Source organism: Sorghum bicolor, chromosome 6 (genome assembly GCF_000003195.3).
Source record: "Sorghum bicolor cultivar BTx623 chromosome 6, Sorghum_bicolor_NCBIv3, whole genome shotgun sequence".
Classification (NCBI taxonomy): domain Eukaryota; kingdom Viridiplantae; phylum Streptophyta; class Magnoliopsida; order Poales; family Poaceae; genus Sorghum; species Sorghum bicolor.
In genome coordinates this window covers 53,040,613-53,068,277 of record NC_012875.2, presented here as the reverse complement: position 1 = coordinate 53,068,277, position 27,665 = coordinate 53,040,613, and the positions used below count along the sequence as shown (strand labels likewise).

Here is a 27,665-nt window from a genome sequence, read left to right as displayed (position 1 = left end):
ATATATATAGAGGGTGCATTTTCTATACTCATGGGAGTAGTTACTCCCTATACATAGTACCACCAGCTGCGGTACTGGGTTAATGGGTATCGGGAGGATCCAATCAAGGAGGGGCGCATGCAACTAGCAGATTAATTTAGTTAATAAAACCAATAAGATAATATATTTGCTGTGATATTGCCGCGATTATAGGTTTCACGTTTTTTTTCGACTCAGGTTTCACGGATCAAGTAAAGGAAAATACGGTGGCACATATGTCTTGTTTTCACGTGTATGCACGCTACGAGTAGTATGTACATACCAATTTGCGAGTATCGTACATATGTACAGGAACATATATTAGTGGAGTATACGTGTAGTACATACTTTAGAATATTGTATTTATATATACTTTTTGGAGTTTAGTATCTGTACATACTTGGTAGAATATATAGTATTTTTTATACATACTTGATACTTTTTGAGTTGAGTATGCATACATACACCAAATTTAGATAGTATAAGTGACTTAAACCACACAATCAAAGTATATTGGAAAGCCATTATTTTAATCGTTGGAAGTATCAACTGATACTCTAGTCAGTGAAGAATAGTGTGTGCATACTAGAATTTTAAATTTATACATTTTGTTAATGGAAACTACAAACATATGTAAGAGTATCAACACATACTTCTTAATTATGCAGTATATGTACATACAATCTTTACAAAAATTACTTCTATATACCAGAACCTAAGGAAGTATTAGTACATACTCATCATCAAAAGCTGTAATTCTTTAACCTAAAAAAGTATAAATTGATACTACTGTTATCTAAAAAAAGTATCATGTGTAGTTACAATATTGACAGAAGTAAAGTGATACTTTAATCTAAAGAAAGGTATCCAAAGATACTTAGATCTGAAAAATTACAAGTGACGCTTTGATCTCAGCATCTGGAAAAAATAACGCAGGGTTGCCGCTCTAGTCATGCTGTTGTCCACCATCCTCTGGTTTCCCTAATGATTAAAGTCCAGCTTCACGATTGTTTTCATGATGGCCTCCAGGTATTGCGTATAGATGGATACGCTAATTGGAGAGTGGCCGGATACACTGATCCAAAAACGAAACAAAGCACAACAAGTTCAATATCACAGCAGATTTAACATAGCCATTGCATCGGGCACATCATGCCCGCTGAATAAAAAATGTATGAGATCCGTGCTACTCTCAACTTTGTTGAATGACAACTCGGCAAGGATCACAACAGGCAAGAGCACATGTACACTATCGTTAAATGGGATTGAAAAGATTCAGAGGCATACCGGATGAGCGAAACCAGATATTACCTAGTCACCGCCCGCCGGGGGAGGAATGTGCCATCACCGTGGTCGACTGGATCTGCTCACAGCCCTCAACTCTTTGGGAGAAGCAGGCGATGCCATCGAAGTGGCCGCCGCCGCCGCATCAGGAAGCCGCCGTCGCCACACGAGATCCATGGGGAGGCCGCCGCCATGGATCCACAACCATGCCTGGGGGAGGATATCACCGGTCACCGTCGTGGCCATGTGGGCTGGACCACGGCTCCGTCGTGGTCAGGGATGCACGTATCTGTGCGGGGGAGCGCCGTCGGCGCGGGACGGGGGAGGACATCCAGTGGCATCAATTTTTTCCCGATCTAAATGGGAGGAGAGAGAAGTAATATAGGACTGATTAGTCCATCGGTTAACGGATCCACACAATTGACCCGCTAATCAACTTGTGGCCCGTTGTATGTGCGGGAGGAGAGAATGTACAGACGCATGTAGGTGGGAGTAACTACTAAGTAGGAAAAATTTACCATATATATATATATATATATATATATATATATATATATATATATATATATATATATATATATATATATATCGAACTATTACTCTGTAGCTGGCTATAAAATAACTTATTTTGTTAATTTACAAGATTATAGTAACTCCTTACTAAGTGGTTTACTATAACATTACGGTAAATATCCCCATGTGTTATAGTGACCCAACTATCGTAAATATGTATGTATATTATCGTAAATTAGTATATAAAATTATCGTAAATGGAGGTGGCTACAGAATATATATATATATATATATATATATATATAGACGCGTTTCTTTTACACGCGCGTGTAGTTACTCTCATCTATGTATCTCTAGAATTAAAGTGTATATGACCGGATCAAATGTATATAGACAAAGTATATGATCATACTAGACCATCTAGAGTGATATGTATGTTAAGTATGCATACATACATAGATTATATGGTTATACTTATTGTATATAATATAATAGTGGCATTTTAGTAATATATTTAAAATATATTTTTTAAAAAAAAATCGCGTGGTAAAATCTAGAGTATCTTAATATGAGTATATAAACATACTCAAACTGATAAACAAGTATGAATTCATACACAATGTAGTTTATTGAAGATGAGAGTAACTGCACGTACGTGTACAAAGGAATTTTCCTATATATATGCAAAGAAATGAATAAAAAATAAAATGTTAAAAAGTTCAGATACGGTTTTTATGATTACGCCCACCTTTTATACTAAGTGACAAGGATAGATGGATGCAATCATGCAACTGATTATTGTACATTCAATCAAATGGACCAAAAAGTGATATATAGTTAAGGATGACAAGTTTACAACACGTGAACGAAGTATATACATGTACCTACTACTACTACTGTCTATATAAAATTAAAAAATATACAATTCTCACTTTTATAGATAATAAGCCAAATGATTTAAAGTTAGACAAAGTTATATAAAATATTAATACTTATAATAAAAAAGTTATTAAGTTAACTATAAAATATATTTTTATGCTAAATTTAGTTGGAAACCTAAATATTAATATATATTCACTATAAACATGATTAATTAAAGTTAAACTAGTTTGACTTATATATAATTTTATAGTTATATCTTGTTTTTTACGGAGTGAGCATATAACCATATAACCACAGTACTTACGGAAGAAAACATAGCTACAGGGTGCTGACATGGACGGACGGGTTCTACAACGGCGAGGTGAAGACGAGGAAGATCTCCAACTCCGTGGAGTTGACAGCCGACCAGCTCGTCATGCAGAGAAGCGAGCAGCTCCGGGAGCTGTACGAAGCCCTCCTGTCCGGCGAGTGCGACCGCCGCGCGGCGCCGGCGCGGCCGGTCGGCTCGCTGTCGCCGGAGGACCTCGGCGACACCGAGTGGTACTACGTCATCTGCATGACCTACGCCTTCCGGCCTGGCCAAGGGTATATCGATTACTGCTCGATACAACAAGCAGCTGATACCCCTGATATGGTAACATTTTTTTTGTGTGCTGCCACAGGTTGCCGGGCAGGAGTTTCGCGAGCAACGAGCATGTCTGGCTGTGCAACGCGCAGCTCGCCGCCAGCAAAGCCTTCCCCCGCGCGCTCCTAGCCAAGGTATGCAAGTTTCTCAGTTTCGACCGCTCTGCATTCTCCCGTGTTCTCCGTGTCTTGTCTATTCGTATTGCCTTTCATGCATGTTTTTCACTAGTCGGTTGCGATCTTTGTTTGTTGAATCATCGCGAACTACGTGCGTGGTACCTGCATGTGTGACTACTACCTAGTACCTACTACGGTCAAGCAGAGCGCGTCCATTCAGGTGAGCGATTTTCATATTTCGTCTCGTCGGAAACTCAAACACACAGGGCACTTCCGGACAGTGTAGTCTGCAGATTTCTGACAGCAACATTTAACTGCATCCTGGATCGTGTTTAATTTCCACAGTCAATCATCTGCATCCCGCTCATGGGTGGCGTGCTTGAGCTGGGTACAACTGATACGGTATGTTCAGTCGTTCTCTTCACTGGCCACATGCTCCTTATTATCTGAAAATAACAGCTAGCAGAACCGGAAGTCGAGCGCAAATAACAGCTAGATTTTTGTGCCTTAATTCTCCTGAAGATCAGGTAGTATTTAACCAAACTAACTTCTGTAAATGATATTGCCAGGTGTTGGAGGACCCGGACTTGGTCAGCCGAGCAACTGCAGCTTTCTGGGAGCCGCAATGTCCCACATACTTGGAAGAGCAAGAGCCGAGCCCGAGCTCCAACACCCCATCGGCAAACGAAACCAGCGAGGCCGCAGCAGACGCAGACGACATAGTTGTGTTCGAGGACCTCGATCACAATGCCATGGAAATGGAGACGATTACTGCCGTGGTCGAGGGACATGGACAGGAGCTACGAGAAGCCGAGAGCCTGTCAAACGCAAGCCTGGAGCACATCACGAAGGAGATCGACGAGTTCTACAGCCTCTGCGAGGAAATGGACGTGCAGCCACTAGAGGATGGCTGGATCATGGACGGGTCTAATTTTGAAGTCCCCTCGTCCCCGCAACCAACGCCCCCGGGGAACCTAGCTGATGGCTCTCGCGCGACCAGTTTCATGGCGTGGACGAGGTCCTCGCAGTCGTGCTCCGATGAAGCGGTGGCGGCAGTGCCGGTCATCGAAGAGCCGCAGAAATTGCTGAAGAAAGTGGTGGCCGGCGGCGGTGCTTGGGCGAACTGTGGTGGTGGTGGTGTGGGCACGAGCACAACGGGAGCAGCCCAGGAAAGCGGCGTCAAGAATCACGTCATGTCAGAGCGAAAACGTCGGGAGAAGCTCAACGAGATGTTCCTCATTCTCAAGTCATTGGTTCCGTCCATACACAAGGTACTGAAGATATCAGGGTTCCATCAATTTCTTATCCTTCCGTGGTTCATTTGAGAACGTTTGTTTGTTTATTTATCAAAAAGTTCAAAACTTGAAGACACTTTTTTTTAAAAAAAAATGGCAGGTGGACAAAGCATCGATCCTCGCCGAAACTATAGCCTACCTCAAGGAGCTTCAACGAAGGGTACAAGAGCTGGAATCCAGTAGGGAACTTACATCACGCCCATCTGAAACGACAAGGCCAATAACAAGACAACATGGCAACAAAGAGAGTGTCAGGAAGAAACTCTGTGCAGGCTCCAAGAGGAAGAGCCCAGAGTTCGGTGGTGACGCGGAGAAGGAGCACGACCCCTGGGTCCTCCCCAAGGACGGCACCAGCAACGTCACCGTCGCCGTCTCGGACAGGGACGTGCTCCTGGAGGTGCAATGCCGGTGGGAGGAGCTCCTGATGACACGAGTGTTCGACGCCATCAAGGGCCTCCATTTGGACGTTCTCTCGGTTCAGGCTTCGGCACCTGATGGCTTTATGGGGCTTAAGATACGAGCTCAGGTATCACCAGCTAACTGAGACATGCCAATTGCAATACTGCTCTGGTTAATTAGCAGTCATGTAGCTCACCCTTGACTTCTTGCTGGTTGGAGAGTTAATTTGGCTTACTCATGCAGTTGTTTCTTGTTCAATTTCTTTGCAGTTTGCAGGCTCCGGTGCCGTCGTACCCTGGATGATCAGCGAGGCTCTTCGTAAAGCTATAGGGAAGCGATGAATATCGATCTGGAAAGCTTCATGAGTCGAAGCGAAGTTGTATTTCTTGCGGAAGGGCCCAAAATCGTGCTATGCAACACATTTTTGTCAGGTGTATTTGCAGGGTTCTGCACTTCAGTTTTTGTCAAGAAAGAAAAGCTACTTCAGACGGAAACATGTACTCAAACTGAAAGCTAGCTAGCGTCAGCTTATTCGTCTGATCTATTTCTACTTTGCTCTTCTCATTCGCCTCCCTGGAGCAGGCTTTCACATGCCAAAATCGTTCGAACTCGATAGTGTTTAACGGTTCTGACAAGAGTGTTAAACCAAAGGGGGAAGAATAACCATGTGCACTTATTATGCTTACTACAAATAGCTCTGCACAAGCTTGCGCTATCTGCAGCACTGTGCAATATTCTCAGGTACCACGAGCAGGCAGGGATTCACTGCTCATGAGCACCAAGGCGCTCAAGCGTCTTATGTGCGAAGCTGTTGACTGAACCATCAATTGTCAATTTCATGGACAGGCAAATGAACTCCTACTATTGCTCTATCCTGTTCATGTGGAAGTGCATATACAGTTGAATCAAATTCTTGTATGGCATTCCCTGAAACTAGCTCTGAATTCCAAATCTGAACTGGTCTCGGTGCGCAAAAATCACAGAAGTCAAAGAGTAGGGTGGTAAAATCATAATTTACCATCAAAGGGAAACAGCATTGACTCATGAAAAAGACCCCTGGATCCTGTATAACCGAAAGGTTATCTTGAGACAGGAAAATCAATAAAAACAACAAACAAAGGATAGGCTGATCTGAGATGAGACCCAGCTTCCACAATGGACGAGCAAAGAAACCACTGCCGCTACTGTTAGTCACATAGCCTCACAGCTAACTAGTCCCATGAAGCCTGATGTTGTTATTGTTAAAGTCACGCAAAGCTAAAGCCTCCCCTGCCATCCTGGACCGGGCAGCAGAACGCGCAAAGCTAAAGTCGCGCAGAATTATTGTGCACCTTATTACCGTATCCTCTAATGCCATTCCAGCAATACATGGGGGGACAATCTCGCTGCAGAAGCGATTCAGATCAGCAAGGTGTCATTTAAACAGCACCTAAGCATGTAAATTCCATATGAAAATGAAGTATATAATGCTCTTTGGAACACCAATCATGTCAATATAGTACATATCTCATTGGCAGTCCAACATTGAGTCATTGGCTTGAAAATAAAATAAAACAAAATAAAATAAAACTTAGGACGTCTCCAATCACTTCAGCAATGGTGGAATACCACATTATCACACTGGGGAGAGGCTAAATCCTCAACAAAGCGCAGCCGCAGATGCTCCCTCGGCAATGTGTCATCGGTGACCCTGGTCTCCAGGTTGGTCTCTCACTTGTGACATTCAAGATATCAACATCAGATAGCGGCTTGATGCATTGGTTTCTCGGCCCAGGTCCAATCACTCCCCCAACCAAATATATGTTGTCACCCACACCAATCATCCCAAAACCGATCCTGCTCTGGAACTCAGATGCGCATGACACCATCTTATCAGGGAAATTCTCACCACGTTGCTTCATAATGCAGCTGTTACTCAGCACATACAGCTCTCCACCAACCATCGCCATTGGGCCTTGCAGCCAAGAAAAATCCTCAACAGCCCAATGACTGCCACCATCTTCCAGAATCTGCACTGTCGATAGACCTTTATGCAATACATGCATCTTACCCTTGATGACAAGTCCAGTACATGCAGAGCTGTGAGCCAGACGAAGGTCAGGGAGAGGCTCCCATAGGCCAGCTTCAGGGTCATAGATCTCAGCCTTTGATATTGATTTGCGGCAGTTAGTGAAGCCTCCTGCAACAATTATTTTCCCATCCAATGCACAACAAGCAAACATCGCTCGAGCCACAAGCATAGGAGCCCTCTGGGACCACACTCGGTGGAGCGGATCATAAGACCAAACCTCATTGCTTGCAAAGATCCTGTCGTGATCTCCAGTAAGTGGATCAACTCGATCACTGCCACCACCAATTACGTAGAGCTTTCCAGCAACTGAGGCCACTCCAAAGCGGGCTATGTTCCTAATCTGAGATGGCATGACAGGGAGAGTTATCCACTTGTCTCGTAGGGGATCATAAAGTTGCCACATGTTTTCTGGTTCAAACGCCAACACACACAAGAGCTCTTCTGTCGCGTCAATCTGATTCCGAATTTTGAGAAGTTCGCCACTGCAAACTGATGCTCGCCAAGAGCGGCAAACCAACTGAAGCATCGGATGGAACAAGAATGGCACCCGTGCAAGGCACTGGAGAGCAACTTCGTTAGGGAGACCATCAAGTAAGGTTGATGGCATTGTGCACGATAATATTGCAGCAATAAAGCAACAATACTTATGAAGCCTGCACATGATAATAAGAAGTTAGATATATTGTACAGCAAAATTGGGATTGTACTTTCAACATTAATAATCAGGTGTCCATTAGAGATGTATTGGGGAAAAAAAAGAAAGGTGCATTGGGAAGTGAGAATAACAACTAATTTGGAACAATTTCACAATGCTATAAGGTCGAGTATTATGGGACAGAGGGAGTACTCTACTACGTCTTATTTGTAAATTAGCTATGTTGAGTCGTTGACAATGGGTAGAGGAAAACTTTATCCCAGGTACTCAAGCATTTCTACATTGACCACGCAACATCAGCATACGCTTCAAGCTTTGTGTTCCTTAAAATTTTTTAACATACAATCAGTACGATTATTTGATAATAGATATAGCTTCAAGAAAACAGAATTCATCAGCAACTAGGTACAAAACAGGAGCTCCACATGGGATGTGGCAGAGCAAGCTGTAACTAAAGCGCTTGTAGGTTTTTAGATGTTTAGACAACGAGACATGTTTTTTATGGTTTATTGGGTTCTATATTGAGCCTTGTCCATATGCTCCAATACACATCTTCGGTGCAATTGTGAAAACCCTTTGCAAAAAAATTTTGCAAAAGTTGAGGTAACAACACATATTTGCCCCCTCAACTTTTGCAAAAGTCATGATAGTATATCATTTGCATGCTTGGTGTTTTCAGTGAGCTAACAACATAACATTAACATAGAGGCAGCGCCATTTCTTGCTTTAGCTAGTTTTTGTCAGTGGCAATGATCAGCCAAGCTACAGGAAAATTCTTCTTTTTTGCTGGGGTGTTTATTTTGTTCCTTTGATCTAAAATCATGAATCAAAATACACAATGACAGATAATGGTATATCCTATATATTATAAAGTTCCTGAATAACACATGGAAGTCAATATAGTTGTTACTTGTTAAGCCTCAAATCCTTTCACTCTCTTTCCATTTCTTGAGCAATCTTTCCTTGAGATTGTAGCCAATATTTGCCCCTGCTTGGATTTTAGTATATTTGATTACTTGTGATTTCTTGACACTGGCTACTGCCTAATTTTACCGGGTCACATACCTTCTGTTCCCTCCATGCATAGTTTTCTTTTGTGATAATTTGCATTTAGAACAAATTTTGGTTCAACAGGGAAGTGTTTGTTTAATGGATAAAGTGGTGAAAGTTGCTGCTTTTCACATCATTTTTGTGGTTGCTCCTGTTTGAATTTCTTGTTAATTGCATCATGTTATCATGTATGGCAAAATATTCAGTGCAAACCACATCTTCGGTGCAATCCGTGAAAACCCCATTAAAACCATACTTAGGAGTTAAAAAAAATTGAAACTATGCATACCAACAGTGCATCTATAGACATGCATTGTGGCAAAATTTGAGATTCAAACTCGTTTTGTAAAAATACATATGAAAATAACAAATTTGATTTGCATATGCACTAGTGCATATGCAAATGAAATTTTTTATTTTCATATGATTTTTTGCAAAACGAGGTTGAATCTCAAATTTTGTGAAAGTGCACATCTGTAGATCCACTATTGGTGTGTACAGTTTCAAAAAAATTTTTAACTCATAAGTATGGTTTTGCAAAGGGCTTTCACGATTGCACCGAAGATGTGTCTTGGAGCATATGGACAAGGCTCAATATAGAACCCAATAAACCATAAAAAACATGTCTCGTTGTCTGAACATCTAAAAACCTACAATCCCTTTAGTTACAGCTTGCTCTGCCACATCCCATGTGGAGCTCCTGTTTTCTACCTAGTTGCTGAAGCTATATCTATTATCAAATAATCGTCCTGATTGTATGTTAAAAAATTTTAAGGACACAAAGCTTGAAGCGTATGCTGATGTTGCGTGGTCAATGTAGAAATGCTTGAGTACTGGGATAAAGTTTTCCTCTACCCATTGTCAACGACTCAACATAGCTAATTTACAAATAAGACGTAGTAGAGTACTCCCTCTGTCCCATAATACTCGACCTTATAGCATTGTGAATTGTTCCAAATTAGTTGTTATTCTCACTTCCCAATGCACCTTTCTTTTTTTTCCCCAATACATCTCTAATCTCTAATGGACACCTGATTATTAATGTTGAAAGTACACCGAACCAGCATTGATTCACCCTAAAATTCCTTGGCGAAGGTGCTCAAATCATAGAATAGGCACCTAATCGCTGAAATCCCGCCGCAGACGCGACGCAGGGAATGGCGAATCTAGGGTTTGGATGGAGAATACGTCGCGAATCTGGGACCGCGCCACGGCAAAGCAACCATCGAAACCAGGGCGGAATCGCACCACCGGTTGGGGGGGAGGACTCACCTCGGGGACCGGAGACGCCTCGTTCCGCCGCGGTGGCGGGGATCGGACTCGGACGACGAGCTGTCGCGCGACGCGGCTGGATCAGAAGTCGCCGAGGGGGGACCGGGCGAGGCCGGGCCGGACCTGCTGCGGTGGAGGTGGCAGCTACGCCCGCGGCCGGGGTAGGCACGGGGCGGAGGCGATCAAAGCCCGTGGCCTGGTCGCCGGTCGCTGCGGGGAACGGACGGTGTCGCCGGCGGGGCGGCGTGGGGCGCGAAGCTTTTGGCTCTCGTTGGGTGGAGGAAGGAAATGGGGAGCACAGGAGGGGCCGGCGAGGGAATTATGGAAGATTAACCAAATCGCACTGTAACCGTGTGTCATTCTATCTATTCTGAAGCCTAACCATAGCTAAGTGGTCTGACAATTAGACTTAAATATCTCTAGACCATTTGATCTCGACAACAAAATCTTTTTTTCCTCAATGCCACTGACTACTAGAGCTGGTCACCCATTGCCTAGCCAACTTCTCTACGTGGCCGAGGAGCATCTGGACACGAAATCTCATCTTCGAGCAAGTCCACCCCGCTGTTGTTCCCTCCCACCAACTTCTCTATCTCCGAGCCGCTGCTGTTCCCTCCCGCCACCGCGGAGCTTGGGGCCGGGACCACGGCCACGAGGTCGGTGTCCTTCTCCCTGCCCTTCCTCTTCGCCTTCGCGTTTGACCCCGTGTCGCGGCGCCTCCAGTGCCAGGCGTTGGACCCTTTTCTCGAGGAGTTGGCTGCTGCTCCCGCCGGTGCCCAACGGCGGCGCCGCAGCCGGGTCGTTCACGGTGGTAGGGCTCCCCCGCCGCGGCGAGATCTACGTGATCGGCGGAGTCGAGGAAGGCGGCAGCGACAAGGCAGTGACGAGCGTGGCGGTGTACATCACCGCGTGGAACGGGAGGGAGCAGGCCGCGTCGATGTGGTCTCCGCGCGGGTACATGGCGGACGGTGAGGTTGGAGGGCGGGTGGTGGTGGCCGGGGAGGTCGGCGAGGTCGAGGTGTTCGACCCAGAGGCCGGGCGGTGGTCGCCCGCCGCGCCGCGCCAGGGCGCGGCCGTGGCGTGGTACGACACGGCGGCCGCCGGCGGGAAGCTGTATGTGACGGAAGGGTGGGCGTGGCCGTTCGAGCATGCACCGCGCGGCGGCGTGTACGACGCTGCTGCGGACTCGTGGTGCGAGATGGCGTGTGGGATGCGGGAAGGGTGGACGGGATCCTGCGCCGTGGAACCTGCACGCCGCGGCCACCTCAGGCGAGATCGACACATGGACCGATGACGTCATGCCTGTAGACGGCGTGGCCTCGGAATCCTGCGTCGTGGAACCTGCACGTCGCGGCCACCTCGGGCGAGATCTTGTGCTTGGGCGCCATCGCCGGAGATGGGGAAGGGGAGGGGAGGGCTTCCAGGGCTTGGAGGTGGAGCATGAGGAGGATGGACGGGATGACGGCCTAGCCATGGCAGCAGAGGAGGAGGCATGGCGGTAGGGGGGGCGTGTGTGAAGCAGCGGCGGGTGAGGCGGTTTCAAATCTCGAGGATCGGAGGCCGGAGGAGGACGAGGAACACCGGCTATCTCCCATGACTAGAAGGGTAAGAAGGACATTGTGCTACCCGGGACCCACGTGTTAGAACCTTCAAATGGAAGAAAACGAACGGAATGGAGACGGAATGGCACACGGGTATAGCCGAAGATGAAGTTGGGCACAGCGGTGCGAAACAACTTTTCAGTGGCATCCTGGTTTGGTCAATCTTTCATAATGGCATACAGGTAAAAAGCTCCCAGGGAGGGGGTTGAGGCGGGCGCATAGTTACCGTGTGTTTGGTTGGAGAACGGGGCGAGCCGGGTTAGAGCGAATATGTTCATGTGGCGTTTGGTTGGAGGATGAGAGAGTTGAGTTGGCTTTAAGGTGGAATATTCCTCTTAGATGCAGGTTGGACTCTCGTCCGTCAAAATGTGACGTACGAAGCCACTCCAGCCCTCCCACCAAACACCGAATTCCTTCAACCAAACACTGGATGGAGCCGTTCTGTCCCTAATCCTTCAACCAAACACTGAAACAGTTTGGCTCCGTTCCCAAAAACAAAATGCAACCAAACACTTGACGGATTGTCTCCATCCCAAAAATTGGATTGAATCTAACCCAATTCATCCAACACACAACCAAACACACGGTTAAATAGGCGCGTTTCGCCTGCGCCGGGTAAGAAGCCTGCTTGACGTTGTCGCCTGCCTCAGAGATGTGAGATGTCTCTTGAACCTTCGCATGGAGCTTCTGGCGCATGGGCCATGCTTTTTTCTTGTTTTGGCAGGTGCCGGGAGAGCCCAATCACGAGCTGGGATGCTGCAAGCCCGTTTCCTTTGCCCAAAACCAAAAGGTGTTGCTTTCGTCAATAGCGGAGCACGCTCCAAGAAGCATGGAAGACAGAATGATCGAAGCGGGGCCTTGGTACCCTAGCCCTTTGTTCTCACGAGAAAAGGGAAGTGATATAGTTTAGTCTACTTACTCTGTTCTAAATTATAAAATTTAAAGAGTTAAAGTATTTTAAATTTAACTAAATTTATATAATAAGATAATAATAGTTATGATACTAACTAAGTACCATTAGATTCTTTATTAATTATATTTTCATGACATAATTATTTGATGTCATAAATCTTTGTAATTATTTCTATAATTTTGGTCAAACTTGAAATGCTTTGACTTTCTAAGATTTTTAGAATAACTTATAATTTGATATGGAGGGATTAGATCATCATCATCAGTACATGTTGCTTTTGGTTTTCAAACCATAATTTTGACTCAATTTGTAAAAAATATATATAATATTTTTATCTCTAAATAAATTTTTTAAAAAACTAGATTTAAAGATCTTTTCAATGATACCAGTTATGTTCAATCATTTTCGAGTTGTAAGCCGCAACACAGCTGTTCAGGCCGTGCAGATTCCGAATAGATGTTCCTGTTTATCCTGAGGTTTTCAGTAGCTTTGCATGCAAATGTTTGAAGGTTATCAAAGTTAGAAAATAAACAAAAAAAGACAAGCAATGTAGAAGGCCAAACTAATGCCAGTGAGCATTACGTACTGCGCTTGAACAGTAGCTGCACAAACAAGGAACTAAAAAGCACAAGTTTTCACAAGCATTCAGGTAAAGCAAGGCAGACAAGATACAGAAATTAAGAGAACAAAGGCATATAGAGCAGGGAGTCAGGAACTCCAGCAGTCGTTTTAACTGTGAATCAGCGCTAATGCGCTGTCATGTGCTGAAAATCGTGAAGCCGAGCCGGCCGATCGATTCGCGAGATCAGATCACCGTCCCGGTCGCCCAACAGGACAAACGGGCCGTCGCCGTCGCGGTCGCCATCGCCACCCGCACTTCCGTGCTCCGGCCGGGCCGGGCGCTGCCGCGGCACGTACCGGCACCGGCGACTAGCTAGCTAGCTGAGTGCCTGATGAGTCCCGTTGCGCCGTCGATAGAAGCACACGTTTCATGCCCTACTAGCAGTAGTTGAGACCGCCGGCGCTTACGTGCGCGCTTCCCTCTCCTGTCCGGCGGTCTGCTAGCTAGGTACTCCTATGTGTAGCGTCGTCGTCACTCTCTATCTCTAGCTAGAAACTTGTTTGATTCGATTTCTCCAGTGATCATGATTCGAACTGTCGATGCACTTGTCATCACCAGTTGTGCCAGCATAGAACAATAGGAGTAATTAAGAGCATGCTCATTCGCTTGTCGATTAAACTCATACTAATCAAAAGGATATAGGAGTGTGGTGTGCTTTGTGAATTGTGATTCAATCAACAGCTCCGTCCACAGCAGATGCTTGATGCTAATAAGGCCGTGTTTGGCCGGGCTTCGGCTCCGGCTCCGGCTCCGCGGCAGCTCCGGCGGAGGAGCAGCAGCAAACGCGCTGGCCGGAGGAGCCGCTTCTGTCCGCCCGTCAGAGGAGTCGAAGCCCCTTTGCGGCGGAGTCCGGTCCGGATTTGTGGCTTCGCCACTCTAGCTAGCTCGGCTCTCGCGACGGAGCACTCCGGATCCGGATGGAGTCCAGCCATTGCTCGTCACCTGCAGTCACCGTAGGTATCAGTATTGAGTGCAGACTACTGCGCTATGTGGTAGTCAGTCCGAGGATTCCAAACAATATTTTCCACATTCATTATATTTATCATGAACAGATTCCCTATCTAGCCATTGATGATGATGATGATGATGCCGGACGACTGCTGCAAATAGAGCCACGACTGGTTAGCTGTCTGATGTGACCAGGTGCGCGCATGGCAGAAAATGTTTAACTGCAGAATTGTTGATATCATGAAGATGACAGTCTTACCGTTGTATGTTGAGTTCTTTTCTTTTTTTTTTTAAAAAAAAAATAAGTCCAAGTCAAAGCCTGAGAAGTACCGTACTTTCAACGAACTGTTAAGTGGTACTGTATTTTCCATTCTCTCCGTCCTCCCCTCCACCTCCCCTCACTACAACACACACATATAAAAAAAATATAATTATTATTTTTCAAGAAGTCAACTATAAAAATAGTTAAACTTAAGCAAGTTTAATTTAACTAGCAGAAATTCAGTTGCATTTTTTGAGATAGAAACGGCTAAACATCATAAAGTATAATTTTGAATGTTTAGCCGTTTCTAAAAAAAAATACAACTGAATTTCTACTAGTTAAATTAAACTTGCTCCTATTGTTCTATGCTGGCACAACTGGTGATGACAAGTGCATCGACAGTTCGAATCATGATCACTGGAGAAATCGAATCAAACAAGCTTCTAGCTAGAGATAGAGAGTGACACGACGCTACACATCGGAGTACCTAGCTAGCAGACCGGACAGGAGGAAGCGCGCACGTAAGCTCCTCGTCTACCGTGAGGTCCTTCCTTGTGCTGACTGCCCAGAGCAAGTTTAATAATACGGATTCACTTGCTGGTTTTAAGGATTTTTGTAGCTTTTTTTCAACCCACTCATACAATAGTTAGCTATTGACTATTAATACAAGGCTCACTTATCTCTCTCACAAGATTTCTTGGTTCGTGTGCCTAAGCTGGCTGTAAGCTTACAGCCTGCTTCTCCTCTCTCTCCTCCCTTCTTTCCTCCACCTCAGCATTTAACCAGCTTATAGCCCATTATAATAGAACCAAACCGTCGTCGATCCGCTGCCGATCGACACGCGGCGCGGCCGTGCGATCGTCGCTAATAGCCGGCCGGCGATCTCAACTACTGCTAGTAGGGCATGAAACGTGTGCTTCTATCGACGGCGCAACGGGACTCATCAGGCACTCAGCTAGCTAGCTAGTCGCCGGTGCCGGTGCCGGTACGTGCCGCGGCAGCGCCCGGCCCGGCCGGAGCACGGAAGTGCGGGTGGCGATGGCGACCGCGACGGCGACGGCCCAGTTTGTCCTGTTGGGCGACCGGGACGGTGATCTGATCTCGCGAACCGATCGGCCGGCTCGGCTTCACGATTTTCTTCTTTTCTGTTCCTGGGGGTGGTTGCCGGGCTCCGTCACGCGCGTAATGGGAACCTCGTACGACGTGTTAGATGCGACCGTGCAGCGCTAGCAGAGATTGGTGAAAACTACTACACACAGAGCGTCACCAGGGACGTCAGTTTTTAAATTTTCTCTTTGGGGAACGTCGGCTGTTCTGAGCCGGTTCGTCACATCGCTGTGATTTTAACTGCCCCATGAGCTCAACATCGCAGCAATGGTGGCTTGGAAAATGGAAACTTTCTCCTCCAAGTTTGAAGATCTTATATATCCTTTTGATGAAATTGACATTTGGGTTACGAATGGGCCTCTAGCACACCTCTACCTTCCTCAAAAGCTCATGGTACTCTCTTTGGTCATGTTCAGGTACACGAGGGTTATAAATAGCTAGCTTTGGAAATCATTATGATGTCAGCACAAACACAAAGTTTTCTGTGGGATTCTACTCAAACAGAGGTTGAGCACAAGATATATTTTGAAAAGAAGAAATATGTATCCTTTTTTTGCAAAAAAGAAATATGTATCTTGATTGCTACAATTGTATCATTTTCTAATTATTTTTTAAGATAATGAAACAAAGTTCTAGCCTCTACTATTCGAGGATGATATACACAACTGAAAGTCAAGATACAAACCAAGACCATAAGACACACACTCTCACGTCCAAGAGAGATTAAGAAAAAGCAACACACGGTCCAAACTCAACTAGGAGCAGAGCTAACATCAAAAAGAACTAGTAGGCTTCAAATACAATTCCTGAAGTTCCACCCAAACTTCGCAAAGATGGCTATAATCTAAGTTTCCCAGCAACTCGATCATCTTGAACAATGATCGCTCCTCCTCATAGCTCTAAAAATTACATGTAGACTATTAGGTTTAGCCTTATTAAATACCATATCATTTCTATTATTCAATCTTAATGCCCAAGAAAGTGCAGCGGCTTCTAGCAAGAGTTGGTTTTTGAGCTTCAGATAGAGCCAAACAAATTAGCAACGCTAGTAGGAGGTTGCATTCACAAAAGTGATATGCATAATATTCCAAACAAAGCTCGCAAAGTGACAATAAAAGAAAAATTGTTGAATAATTTCAAAAAGAACTACGGAGACAACACTTGACACTCTTACCAATTCCTTTTTGCCACACCCTTAAATAAGTACCACAAAAAATCTTAATTTTCGGCGGTACCTGTAATTTTCATATTGGGCTTTTAACCGGAATAACTCCTTTGCCGGATCAGAGTTCCATACATGGATCGAAACCGTGAACCTACCATTATTGCTGAGATTCCAATGAAAAACATCTTTCCCATTTACGAGGTGAACTAGAACAATTTTTTACACTAATTCAAACCAAGAGATCCGAGTTTTATTTATTGTGTCTAATTGTTGCATTACCTGTAATTCAAACCAAGATGGGCCAGCAAGAGAAGTAATTTGATTCCTTCTGTGTGTAACTGTTGCATTAGCATGAAAGAGTATACAATTCTTATCCCCAATTTCACCCATTTTATTGAACTTCTTTGCCTCCAATAAATTTGTTGCTGATGATCGAAGAAGACTAGAACTCTTAAAATTAAGAATACCTCTGAAATTCTACTCTTGTACTGAAAGATCCCTCCATCCTTCTATAACATCAAGGAAATAGATAACCAACTTTACATTTGCAATAGTGGTTTAGTGATTTGAATTTGGCAGCCAACAATTTAGCCATATCATCTTGTGGGAAGTAACCATTCCAAGAGTTTGCAACCAAAGTAAAAAACCGTCATGCTGCATCCAGCAATTTTCAAACCTAAATATCTAGCGATTATCAACCTTGTGTTTGCCAATATACTATCCATATAGCTCATATCTATACGGTCTTCATCCAGGATCAGTTGCAAAAGGAAAGCAATACATGGTTCACAAACAAGTTCGCATCACGTTTAAATAAAAATACTTACAACACGTCTGTATTGATATGAGAAAGAGAGACCTTACCACAAACCGTATGACGACTGACAACTGACGCGGACGTGACATGAGTGTCCAACTCCTTCCGTACGTTACACATCAACGTCCAATAAAAGAAGTTACACTCTTTTTTTTTAATCAAAAGAAGTTACACTCCTTTCTATAAGAACAACCACAATACATATGAAACAAGCAGTCCATATACATGGAACCCACATAACTAGTCTATAACTATTGTTTTCTTCGGACAATATATATAGACTAAGTAGTCTATAAGATAGGACCCAAAAAGAATAAAAAAATTATTTATCTTCATTCTACCCGCCACTACAAGGAGAGAGAGATGGGGAGAAGTAAGAAAATAATATTTTTTATTCTTTATGGGTATCTTTTACTATGGACTACTCTATGAACTAATCTCACAGTGTTTCAGCTAGTTAATATAGATTACTATAATGCCTATGGACTACTTTTGAGCAACATTGTGGTTGCTCTAAGGCCTGTGTACTCCCTCTATACCCGTAAAGAAAGTCGTTTTGCATAAGATTTGTGTCAAACATTGGGAATATAAATCATGAATAACTTTTAAATTGTTGAGTTTAGAAATGTGAAAACTATATGAATAGATTTACCTTGAAAAATACTTTCATAAAAATATACATATACTCATTTTTGATAAATATTTTTATAAAAATAAAGAGTTAAAGTTTGGCTCGTATCATTGTTCTAGACGACTTCGAGTATGGAGGAAGTACATTACTAGTACTGTGCGCGCCACCGTCTTGCTCGGTCACTCGGAGCTCCACAAACCCATCTTGGATTCCAAGGTTCGTGGCACATGTGCAGGCAATAATATACGCGCGGCATGCCTATATATGCCCTGCTTCCACGGTTTCCACCCATACATACATATCGATCTTCAAAAGGTCTTGATAGCATAGCATATATATAGGGGTCCTAGTTGTTCCCCTTGGCGCGGCGCGGAAGGGAGCTTCTCCGATTCTTGTCCACCGTTGCATGAAAGCCTTTTGCATCGTTCCGCTGGTTCTCCAGCAACTTTAATTTGAGCTAGATAGAATCGAGCTATGCCTCTTTGTGTGGTTCCTTCACATACCTAGGGCCTACAGTATCAGGTACGAAATGGATCGGAAATGGTTACATGCCAATTGCACGACGAGCTGGCATTATATTACATTCGATTTCGATCTTTTAGTCTCTTCCTCGTGGCTTCTTGTAACACATCTGGCTTCTGCGTGAAGGGATAGATGGCACTATCAGCTTCCCAGGTTCAGGAAGAACTGCAGCAGGCTGCTGAGAGGCAGTTGATGAGGAACCAGCTCGCTGCAGCCGCGAGGAGCATCAACTGGACCTATGCCCTCTTCTGGTCCATTTCAAGCACTCGACCAGGGTAACGTGTTGTGTTGATAATGATATATGCATGAGTTGATATTTGGTTTTCTAGTTTCCTGGAACTTCGATGATGAATGGTCGGTCGTCGTCACATCATTCATATATATGCAGTTGATATTTCGTTGGCAGCTTTTCTGCAACAAATTGATAATGATCATTCACATCATTTGCAATTTTGCATGAGCTTTATATCCCAGTGCATACGTATACATATCAAATAAAGAAACTCGGATCCGGTGATGCGATGAATGGTGTTCGCTAGGTTTTACATCCAATCTATCTATCCACGTTAATCCATATGTGTTGAGGTAGACTGAAGTAAAAATTGATTTAAGTTCCTCGCCAATACACTTCAACACGCATGGATTTTGTGTTGGGTATATATGCAGGAGTGCATCCAAACAAGACCTTATTATACTGGATAATTAATGAAACCTCTTGTTACTTTTGTTTTACATCCAATCCAATTATTTTAGTGTGTCTTCTCTAAGCTATGCAGTGTTACCATCATTACCAAACTAGGAAACTCCCATCTTTTCGGTCGTAATACCACATCAGTATTAATATGAAATTAGGTACTCCCATTACCTATTAGGAGGTATACTAGGGCCTTGTTTAGTTCCGAAAACTGAAAAGTTTTCGGAACTGTAGCATTTTTATTTTTATTTGACAAACATTATTCAATCATGAAGTAATTAGGCTTAAAAAGATTCATCTCGTGATTTACAGGTAAACTGTGCAATTAGTTTTTATTTTCATTTATATTTAATACTCCATGCATGTGGTGTAAGATTCGACGATGTGACGAAGAATCTTGAAAAGATTTTGGTTTTTGGGCTAGCAATTATACTCGAGCCGTCGAGCGTGGTTTCTGACGCTGTCCTCTGGATAATTTGCGACTCTTATTCAGGCCTTGTTTAGTTCTAAAAAATTTTATAAAATTTTTCAGATTTCTCGTCAAATCAAATCTTTAGACGTTTATATGGAGTATTAAATATAAACGAAAATAAAAACTAATTGCGCAGTTTGGTCGAAATTGACGAGACGAATCTTTTGAGCCTAATTAGTTTATGATTGGACAATATTTGTCAAATACAAACGAAAGTACCACTATTCTTATTTTGCAAAAAAAATTTAGAACGCCTCAATGGGTACGGTGTTGTCCTCTGGATAATTTGCGACTCTTATTCAATGGGTGTTGTCCTCTGGATAATTTGCGACTCTTATTCAATGGGCGTCTGCCGCACCATTGATGGATGTGTTTTGGAGTCTGACTCTACCGTTTTTTATGTCGTTGCTCTAACTCATATAAATATGGAATAAAGAGTTCAGGTTATATGCACAGGGCAGGGAGATTATATATATCGTCGCTGGAGACGTGCCATTTTAATTTGTATGGGCATGAGTTGTGAATCCTAATCACGGACAAGAAGGTGGTGTAGGAAATTTAAAAAAACAGTTGGAAGAATACCTTTGCTTTTTAATATTAGGTATAGATATAGAAAATATATATAGATTAGATTAGATAACGAACTGATCAAGATTTCAGTTTATAATAGTTAGATCATTAGCTAATCTAGATTCTAACAAAAATAAAATTTATTCCTAATTAAAACTATATCAACAACTTAATGGTGGGATATTTATTTATTACGAAAGAGTTAACGATTCAAATACTTATAAAAATTATATTTATTTTTTGTTTTCTATGTTTATTACAAAACCAGGAGATACTTGAGAAAGGGAAAATAACGGAAAGAGTCACGGAACGGGCATGGGAAAGGACTGGAGATTCTATGAAACAGAAAAAATGAAACGAACGAAAAACAGAAAAAAAATAGAAAAGAAAAGGCCATAGAACAAAACATGAGAAAAAAATGCAAGACAAAAAGTTATGGAACAAAAAGACTTGAAAAATATCACCGAACAGACGTGGATATTTGTTGGCATATATGCCTTGTATTGTGAAAGCAAGCAACGAAAACAAAGAAAATGAACTTCCGCACAAATATGTGTATTAGGTGTTGGCATATATGCCTTGTATTGTGAAAGCAAGCGACGAAAACAAAGAAAATGAATTTCCGCATCCACACCAAATCCTCCTTTATGGCCCTACACATTATTGCATATTTTCATTGCATAATTTTGTTTAAATGGAAAATTCTGATGCGTAATCGTGGTTTCATCACATACACTTGTTATTAGGTCCACCACCGTCTAGGCTCATGTGTTAACCAAAATAATGTTATTCTAATGAATACCTAGAATACTTGCTGGATCATCCCAAAAGACAGTGTGAGTATGTGAGATATGATACCACACAATAACAAAAAAATATTTTTTCGATAAATAGAAGACAACTATTAACTGATTTGACTCGATTTGACAACTTATAGTCAAACATTTAGCTCGTTGCTGAGAAAATATGGCTGCAGGGTGCTGACGTGGACTGACGGGTTCTACAACGGCGAGGTGAAGACGAGGAAGATCTCCAACTCTGTGGAGCTGACAGCCGACCAGCTCGTGATGCAGAGGAGCGAGCAGCTCCGGGAGCTGTACGAGGCCCTCCTGTCCGGCGAGTGCGACCGCCGCGCCGCGCGGCCGGTCGGCTCGTTGTCGCCGGAGGACCTCGGCGACACCGAGTGGTACTATGTGGTCTGCATGACCTACGCCTTCCAGCCAGGCCAAGGGTAATCGATCGTTTTTTTTCTTTTTTGTTAGTTCGTGATGCCCCTGATGACAACGTTGCGTGCTGCCACAGATTGCCCGGCAGGAGTTTTGGGGGCAACGAGCATGTCTGGCTGCGCAACGCGCACCTCGCCGACAGCAAAGCCTTCCCACGCGCAGTCCTGGCGAAGGTATGCATGCATGTTTTTCTCAGTTCTGACGGGAAGACCTGCTCGATCTTCATTCTCTCTATATATTTCTGCCTTTCATGCATGTTTTTCACTAGTCGATCGCAATCATTTGTTTGTTGAATCATCATGAACTATGTGCGTGGTACCTGCATGTGTGGCCTTGGGTGCCTACGTACGGTCAAGCAGAGCGCGTCCATTCAGGTAAGCAAGCGTTTTTCATGCTTCGTCTCGTTCGAAACATTACAAATGGCACTTTCAGACTGTGTAGTCTGCAGATTTCTGACTGCTACAACTAACTGTGCACCCCCTGGGTCGTGTGTTTCTGCAGTCAATCATCTGTATCCCGCTTATGGGTGGCGTGCTTGAGCTGGGTACAACTGATACGGTATATTCAGTTGTTCACAGACAATGTACTACATTGTCTGAAAATGAGAAATTTTACAAAGATATTATAGTATCACCAAACTAAATGATATTGCCAGGTGCCGGAGGACCCGGACTTGATCAGCCGAGCAACCGCAGCTTTCTGGGAGCCGCAATGTCCGACATACTCGGAAGAGCCGACCTCCAACCCGTCAGCAAACGAAGCCGGCGAGGCCGCAGACATTGTTGTGTTCGAGGACCAGCTCGGTCACAGTGCCATGAAGACGACGACTGCCGCTGGAAATGAACCCGTCAGCTTGTTCAATGCAAGCCTGGATCACATCACGGATGAGATCGACGATTTCTACAGCCTCTTGGAGGAAATGGTCGTGCGGCCACTACCACTAGAGGATAGCTTGATCATGGTGGACGGCTCTAATAATTTCGAAGTCCCGTCATCCCCGGAGCCACCGTCGCCGGGGGCTACTACTAACAACAACGGTGCCGACACCTCAAGCTCACCAGCTGACGGCTCTCGTGCGACCAGTTTCATGGCGTGGACGAGGTCCTCGCAGTCGTGCTCCGATGAAGCGGTGGCGGCAGTGCCGGTCATCGAAGAGCCGCAGAAATTGCTGAAGAAAGTGGTGGCCGGCGGCGAAGCTTGGGCGAATTGCGGTGGCGGGGGCACGGCGGGAACAGCCCAGGAAAGCGGCATCAAGAACCATGTCATGTCAGAGCGAAAGCGCCGGGAGAAGATCAACGAGATGTTCCTCATTCTCAAGTCATTGGTTCCTTCCATTCACAAGGCAATGAAGATACATGTCATCAAATTGTTTATCCTTCCGTGTTGATTTGAGAACATTTGTAAGTTTGTATCAAAACTCGAAGACATTTTTTTATATAAAATTTGGCAGGTGGACAAAGCGTCGATCCTCACTGAAACGATAGCCTACCTCAAGGAGCTTCAGCGAAGGGTACAAGAGCTGGAGTCCAGTAGGGAACTTACAACGCCATCGGAAACAACAACAAGAACCACAAGGCCCCGTGGCATTAGCAATGAGAGTGCCAGGAAGAAACTCTGTGCGGGCTCCAAGAGGGAGAGCCCAGCCCTAGAGGTCGACGGTGATGTGGTGAACAAGGAGCACCCCTGGGTCCTCCCCAAGGACGGCACCAGCAACGTCACCGTCACCGTCGCGAACACGGACGTGCTACTAGAGGTGCAATGCCGGTGGGAGGAGCTCCTGATGACACGGGTGTTCGACGCCATCAAAAGCCTCCATTTGGACGTTCTCTCGGTTCAGGCTTCGACACCAGATGGCTTTATGGGGCTGAAGATACGAGCTCAGGTAAATATCACCTTGGCAATTGCACTACATACTGCTCTGGTTAGCAGTCATGTATCTCACCCTTTGACTTCTTGCTGGTTGGAGAGTTTGGTTTACGTACTGATGCAGTTGTTTCTGTTCAATTTGTATGCAGTTTGCAGGCTCCGGTGCCGTGGTGCCCTGGATGATCAGCGAGGCTCTTCATAAAGCTATAGGGAAGCGATGAAGGGACAGTTGAAAGCTGGATATCGATCTGGAAAGCTTCATGAATGGAAGAAAGTTGTATTTATTGTGGAATCTAATTATATTTCTGCAAAATCTGGTGCACTTTGTTCTGATTTTCAGTCGCCAACCATATCCGGTTTACGTTTATTATGACCTTCAGTGTTAAGAGGCTACAAACTATTTTCTTAGATCGTGCTTTAGGCAGAATAAAAAACTTTGTTACAGTCAGTGTGAAGTTATGGCAATCCAAGGATTACCGAAACCCACACCCAACACCCACACCACACTCGCACGATTGTAATTACATGAAAGCTACAAACTAAACTCAGAATGTATATAATCAAAACTAAGCATTAAATTGTCTGTTTCTTATAGTGAATTTTGTCAAAGATTCATTGCTCATCAAAGACATCCCTCACACACAAGTTCATCCATTGCTCATCAAAGACACAGATCATGGCATCCCTCACTTACAACTATGGTTGCAAGTTTTTCAGCCTACACAGATCTTACATTATAGATGCATCCCAAAAGTCCAACAGGTATCCCCTCAAAGATAGGGAATAAATATCTCATACATATATATACTGTACATACACAAGTTATGGGTGGGATGGCAATTTCTTCACCTCCAACTCTAATGACTAAGTGTTTTAGGTTAAAGGAATTCCAATGCATCACAAGCAAACCAAGAAGGTAATGCAAACTTAGGACTATCATTAGTCCTGATCTTGCCCTGCTTGGCCTCTTTACAAAATGTAATGCAATACTTACGCTACATCAGATTATAAGTACAACGATATATTTGGTACGTCATGTTTGCAGAAGCATCATTCCTCGATCACAATTTCCATATCCATGTCAGATTCTCTACCCCTGCGACCAATAACTTCACCATTAGCAAGCCTCTGCAAGTCAACAATAGAGAATTGGTCAAGCCATCTCACAACATGGCTTGCTGCTTGGAGCTCATAGGCAGGGTGTCGGCCTGCAACTGCCACACACCTCATCCTAGCGTTATGTGCAGATTCCGTCGTCAAGTTTGAGTTACCAAACACAAACAAACATCTGGCTCCAGACTAAGTTGCTCTGCCACGACCTCAAACATCTCACCATCAGGTTTCCCTAGGCAGAAGTCCTCCAATGCAATTATAGCCTCAAAGTAGCCTTGCAAACCAACAATTTTAATCCCTTCTTCGAGGCTCTTCCTTGAGTGAGGAGTTGCAATTGCTATTGGAATGTCCAAACCCACAAGCGTGTTCAAGAAATCAAGCACACCTAGTCGCAGCTGGTAGTATCCACCTCTGAGTGTTTGATATATTGCCTCTTTTAGGAACTTCTGGTGGTGCCAACAGCCAGCTAAGGTTCTGTGGAAGTCTATAAACCAATTTGTAAAGCTCATGTACCTGGGGGTTCCTCTTCATGTCTGTGGCATGTGGCTTCAAACGTGCCCATAGCTATACCCAAGGGCTTTGTAATTGAATGCATGGTCAGTGCAAAATATGGATTATTTGTCAGGCATTTTCTGTAAAACTTGAGAGAAGGCTGCAGCGAGAGCTCCCAAATAAATTGTTAAAAGAGATCATTTCTCCCTGAATCCAATCTGAAACTTGTACTGAAGTTCCAAATTGTCCACAGAAAAGCAAGTTCAGCTCACATGCGACTAATCTGTATCCAGGGATAATGCAAACTGCACCTGCATTAGGAACCAAGCAAAAGGTATAAAAAACATTTTTTTTAGAAAAACAAATGGAGGGGTAATATCCACCTTCTGCACCAACCAGAGGTGCACACAGCCACTTATCTCTCTTTAACTCGTTTCAAAAAATAAAAAAACACTTATCTCTCTTTAATATTTGTGCACACAGGATTTGAGCCCTGGTCGGTGAAGCTATACTTTCATATCTTTTTTTTCTCGAATATGCTATATGCAAGAGGACTGCATATCTTGTATTAATAGAAGAAAAAAAAAAGAGCTATACATAGACTCAAACACACACAACACACAATCTCTCTCTCTCTCTCTCTCTCTCTCTCTCACACACACACACACACACAAGGACACACACTAAACCCCACTCACAGACTAACAGAAAACAAATGTCCGAGACTAGAAAAGGACATGACCAGGGCCCCCAAAAGCCCCTCCCTAACCGACACCCTGAGCTGGGTTTAGGGACAACCCCTTGGCCCAGACAAAGATCAAAGCAGAGCTTCCTCCCGAGCAAGAGTCAGAGATGTGGACAGATTTGGGGTGGCTCCATTGAAGACACAGTCATTTCAATGCTTCCAGATGGTCCAGGCGCCTAAGATGATAAGAGAATTCAAACCTTTTCGCACATCTCCGCTGGTTGCCAAATGTGCCTTGTCCCACCAGACATCAAAGGAGTCGGTAGGCTACAGGGCAAGAGCGGCCAGCCCATAACCTTGCAGGATAACAAACCAAAATTGTCTTGCGAACATACATCCAATAAGAAGATGCTGGATGCTCTCATCCTTCTCATCACAAAGCGGACATTGTTCGGGATGGGGGAGGCCACGCCGAGCCAATCTATCCGCTGTCCAACAATGATTGTGAGCAACCAACCATATAAAGAAGCGGCATTTTGGGGGCGCCCAAGTTTTCCAAATGCGCTCATACAGCGCAAAACTAATGGCTTCTTCAAAGAGTATATCATAGGCAGATTTGATACTTCCACATCTTACAGCTGCACAATGGTGCTTTCTCAAAATTATGACTTATAACAACATAATGCACAGTACATAAACGCTCCATGTCAACAGCTTGTTTAGTTGTAGTGTTTACTTCAATGAGAACTAAAGAAATCTGTGAACGGGGGTTAACTAGAGTGTTTTCTTGTTGCACTCTTGTAAACTGGCAACCTCAATGTTGGGTCAGGGTTTCAGCAGCACGCTTAAAGCAAGACTAAAGCCTTTGGTCCAAAAAAATAAATGCAAAGGGGCAAGATTTCCTTTCTCCATTAAAGTCAGATAAATTGGCATAAACATTTGATTCATTATCTTAGTTCTTCTGCTCGCAGTATACTTAGAATTTAATTAGGAACAATACATATGCAAAGCCTCACTTCTTGCAAGCATTTCTACAAATCGACCTTCGTATGAATCCCTAAAAGGAACAGCTTTTCCTGTAAACATGCTTTCCGCATTTTAGGCGAACTTACAATGGATGTCAAAATAAAAGGCGAACTTTAGCATAAGGGCTCGGCCTAATTAGCTCCATCCCAACTATTGTACAGGACAGCAAATGCGAAGCAACAAGGCACAATCTTTGCAGCGAAACTCCGCCATTTCTGAATATTTTTCATGAACGACAGACAACAAACAACATAATGCTTCTTCTTAGCCCAAGCAGTAGCCACTTCCCAAGAATCCGGGAACAATAGAACTGACCTGATGGAGGAGAAGGAGCAGGTGAAGGGAGCGTCGACCGAAGCTGGGAGGAACGGAGGAGACTCCAGCGCCACTAGCCCACTACAACCGGGCTCTTGTCTTGTCCCCTTCGCTTCGATTGGATGGTGGCGATGAGCTCCCCCGCTTTGGATAGACAAAGGGACGCGGACGACCGCTCTGGCGCTCCATATTGGTGGCGCGCTGCGGCAGCTTGGTGACAATGCCAAGTGGGATAGGAGAGGTTGGGACCCAACTGTTAGAGAGAGCGGTTGCGCGGCGGCGAGAGGACGATGATGTTGGAGAGCCCCCTCCTATGGCTATGGGTCGCGGCACTGTCTCTCCACTTCCTTGGGCGGCATGCGCGTGTCTGTCGCACCGGCCCATAAAAATGTGTCAGACCTTGGGCGACGAGAAGAGTAACCTTTTTTTTGGAACGAA

The 27,665-nt window shown here is 44.2% G+C and overlaps 3 protein-coding genes and 2 pseudogenes across 6 annotated transcripts in view; 3 read left to right on the top strand and 2 right to left on the bottom strand.

Moving 5' to 3' along the window:
• LOC8056590 (anthocyanin regulatory R-S protein) overlaps positions 1-5,696 on the top strand; it is a 16,985-nt gene extending 11,289 nt beyond the window's left edge. The window contains exons 3-9 of one of the 3 annotated variants that reach the window (XM_021463069.1): positions 3,022-3,282; positions 3,360-3,456; positions 3,644-3,658; positions 3,784-3,840; positions 4,008-4,709; positions 4,834-5,259; positions 5,402-5,696. In XM_021463069.1, the coding sequence (XP_021318744.1) occupies positions 3,022-3,282; positions 3,360-3,456; positions 3,644-3,658; positions 3,784-3,840; positions 4,008-4,709; positions 4,834-5,259; positions 5,402-5,473 (1,630 nt within the window). In that variant the 3' untranslated portion in view covers positions 5,474-5,696. Of the gene's footprint in view, positions 1-3,015; positions 3,283-3,359; positions 3,457-3,623; positions 3,659-3,783; positions 3,841-4,007; positions 4,710-4,833; positions 5,260-5,401 lie in introns of all 3 variants that reach the window. The other 2 variants (XM_021463067.1, XM_021463068.1) reach the window with 2 other exon arrangements.
• On the bottom strand, positions 6,550-10,569 carry LOC8064636 (F-box/kelch-repeat protein SKIP30). Of its 2 annotated transcripts, none has more exons than XM_021463071.1 (2): positions 10,028-10,569; positions 6,550-7,856 (listed from the first exon to the last, which is right to left on the bottom strand). In XM_021463071.1, the coding sequence occupies exon 2, from the start codon at positions 7,808-7,810 to the stop codon at positions 6,764-6,766; it is 1,047 nt and encodes a 348-aa protein (XP_021318746.1). In that variant the 5' UTR covers positions 7,811-7,856; positions 10,028-10,569; the 3' UTR covers positions 6,550-6,763. The 2 variants fall into 2 exon arrangements, with proteins under 2 accessions (XP_021318746.1, XP_002446925.1); XM_002446880.2 differs by having other exon boundaries at positions 10,181-10,568.
• On the top strand, positions 10,086-11,474 carry LOC110436499 (annotated as a pseudogene).
• LOC8056589 (anthocyanin regulatory R-S protein) lies at positions 18,901-23,817 on the top strand. The gene is made up of 8 exons (XM_021463070.1): positions 18,901-19,043; positions 21,481-21,735; positions 21,807-21,903; positions 22,090-22,104; positions 22,232-22,288; positions 22,386-23,072; positions 23,181-23,612; positions 23,746-23,817. The coding sequence occupies exons 1-8, from the start codon at positions 18,901-18,903 to the stop codon at positions 23,815-23,817; spliced, it is 1,758 nt and encodes a 585-aa protein (XP_021318745.1).
• On the bottom strand, positions 24,234-27,422 carry LOC8055986 (annotated as a pseudogene).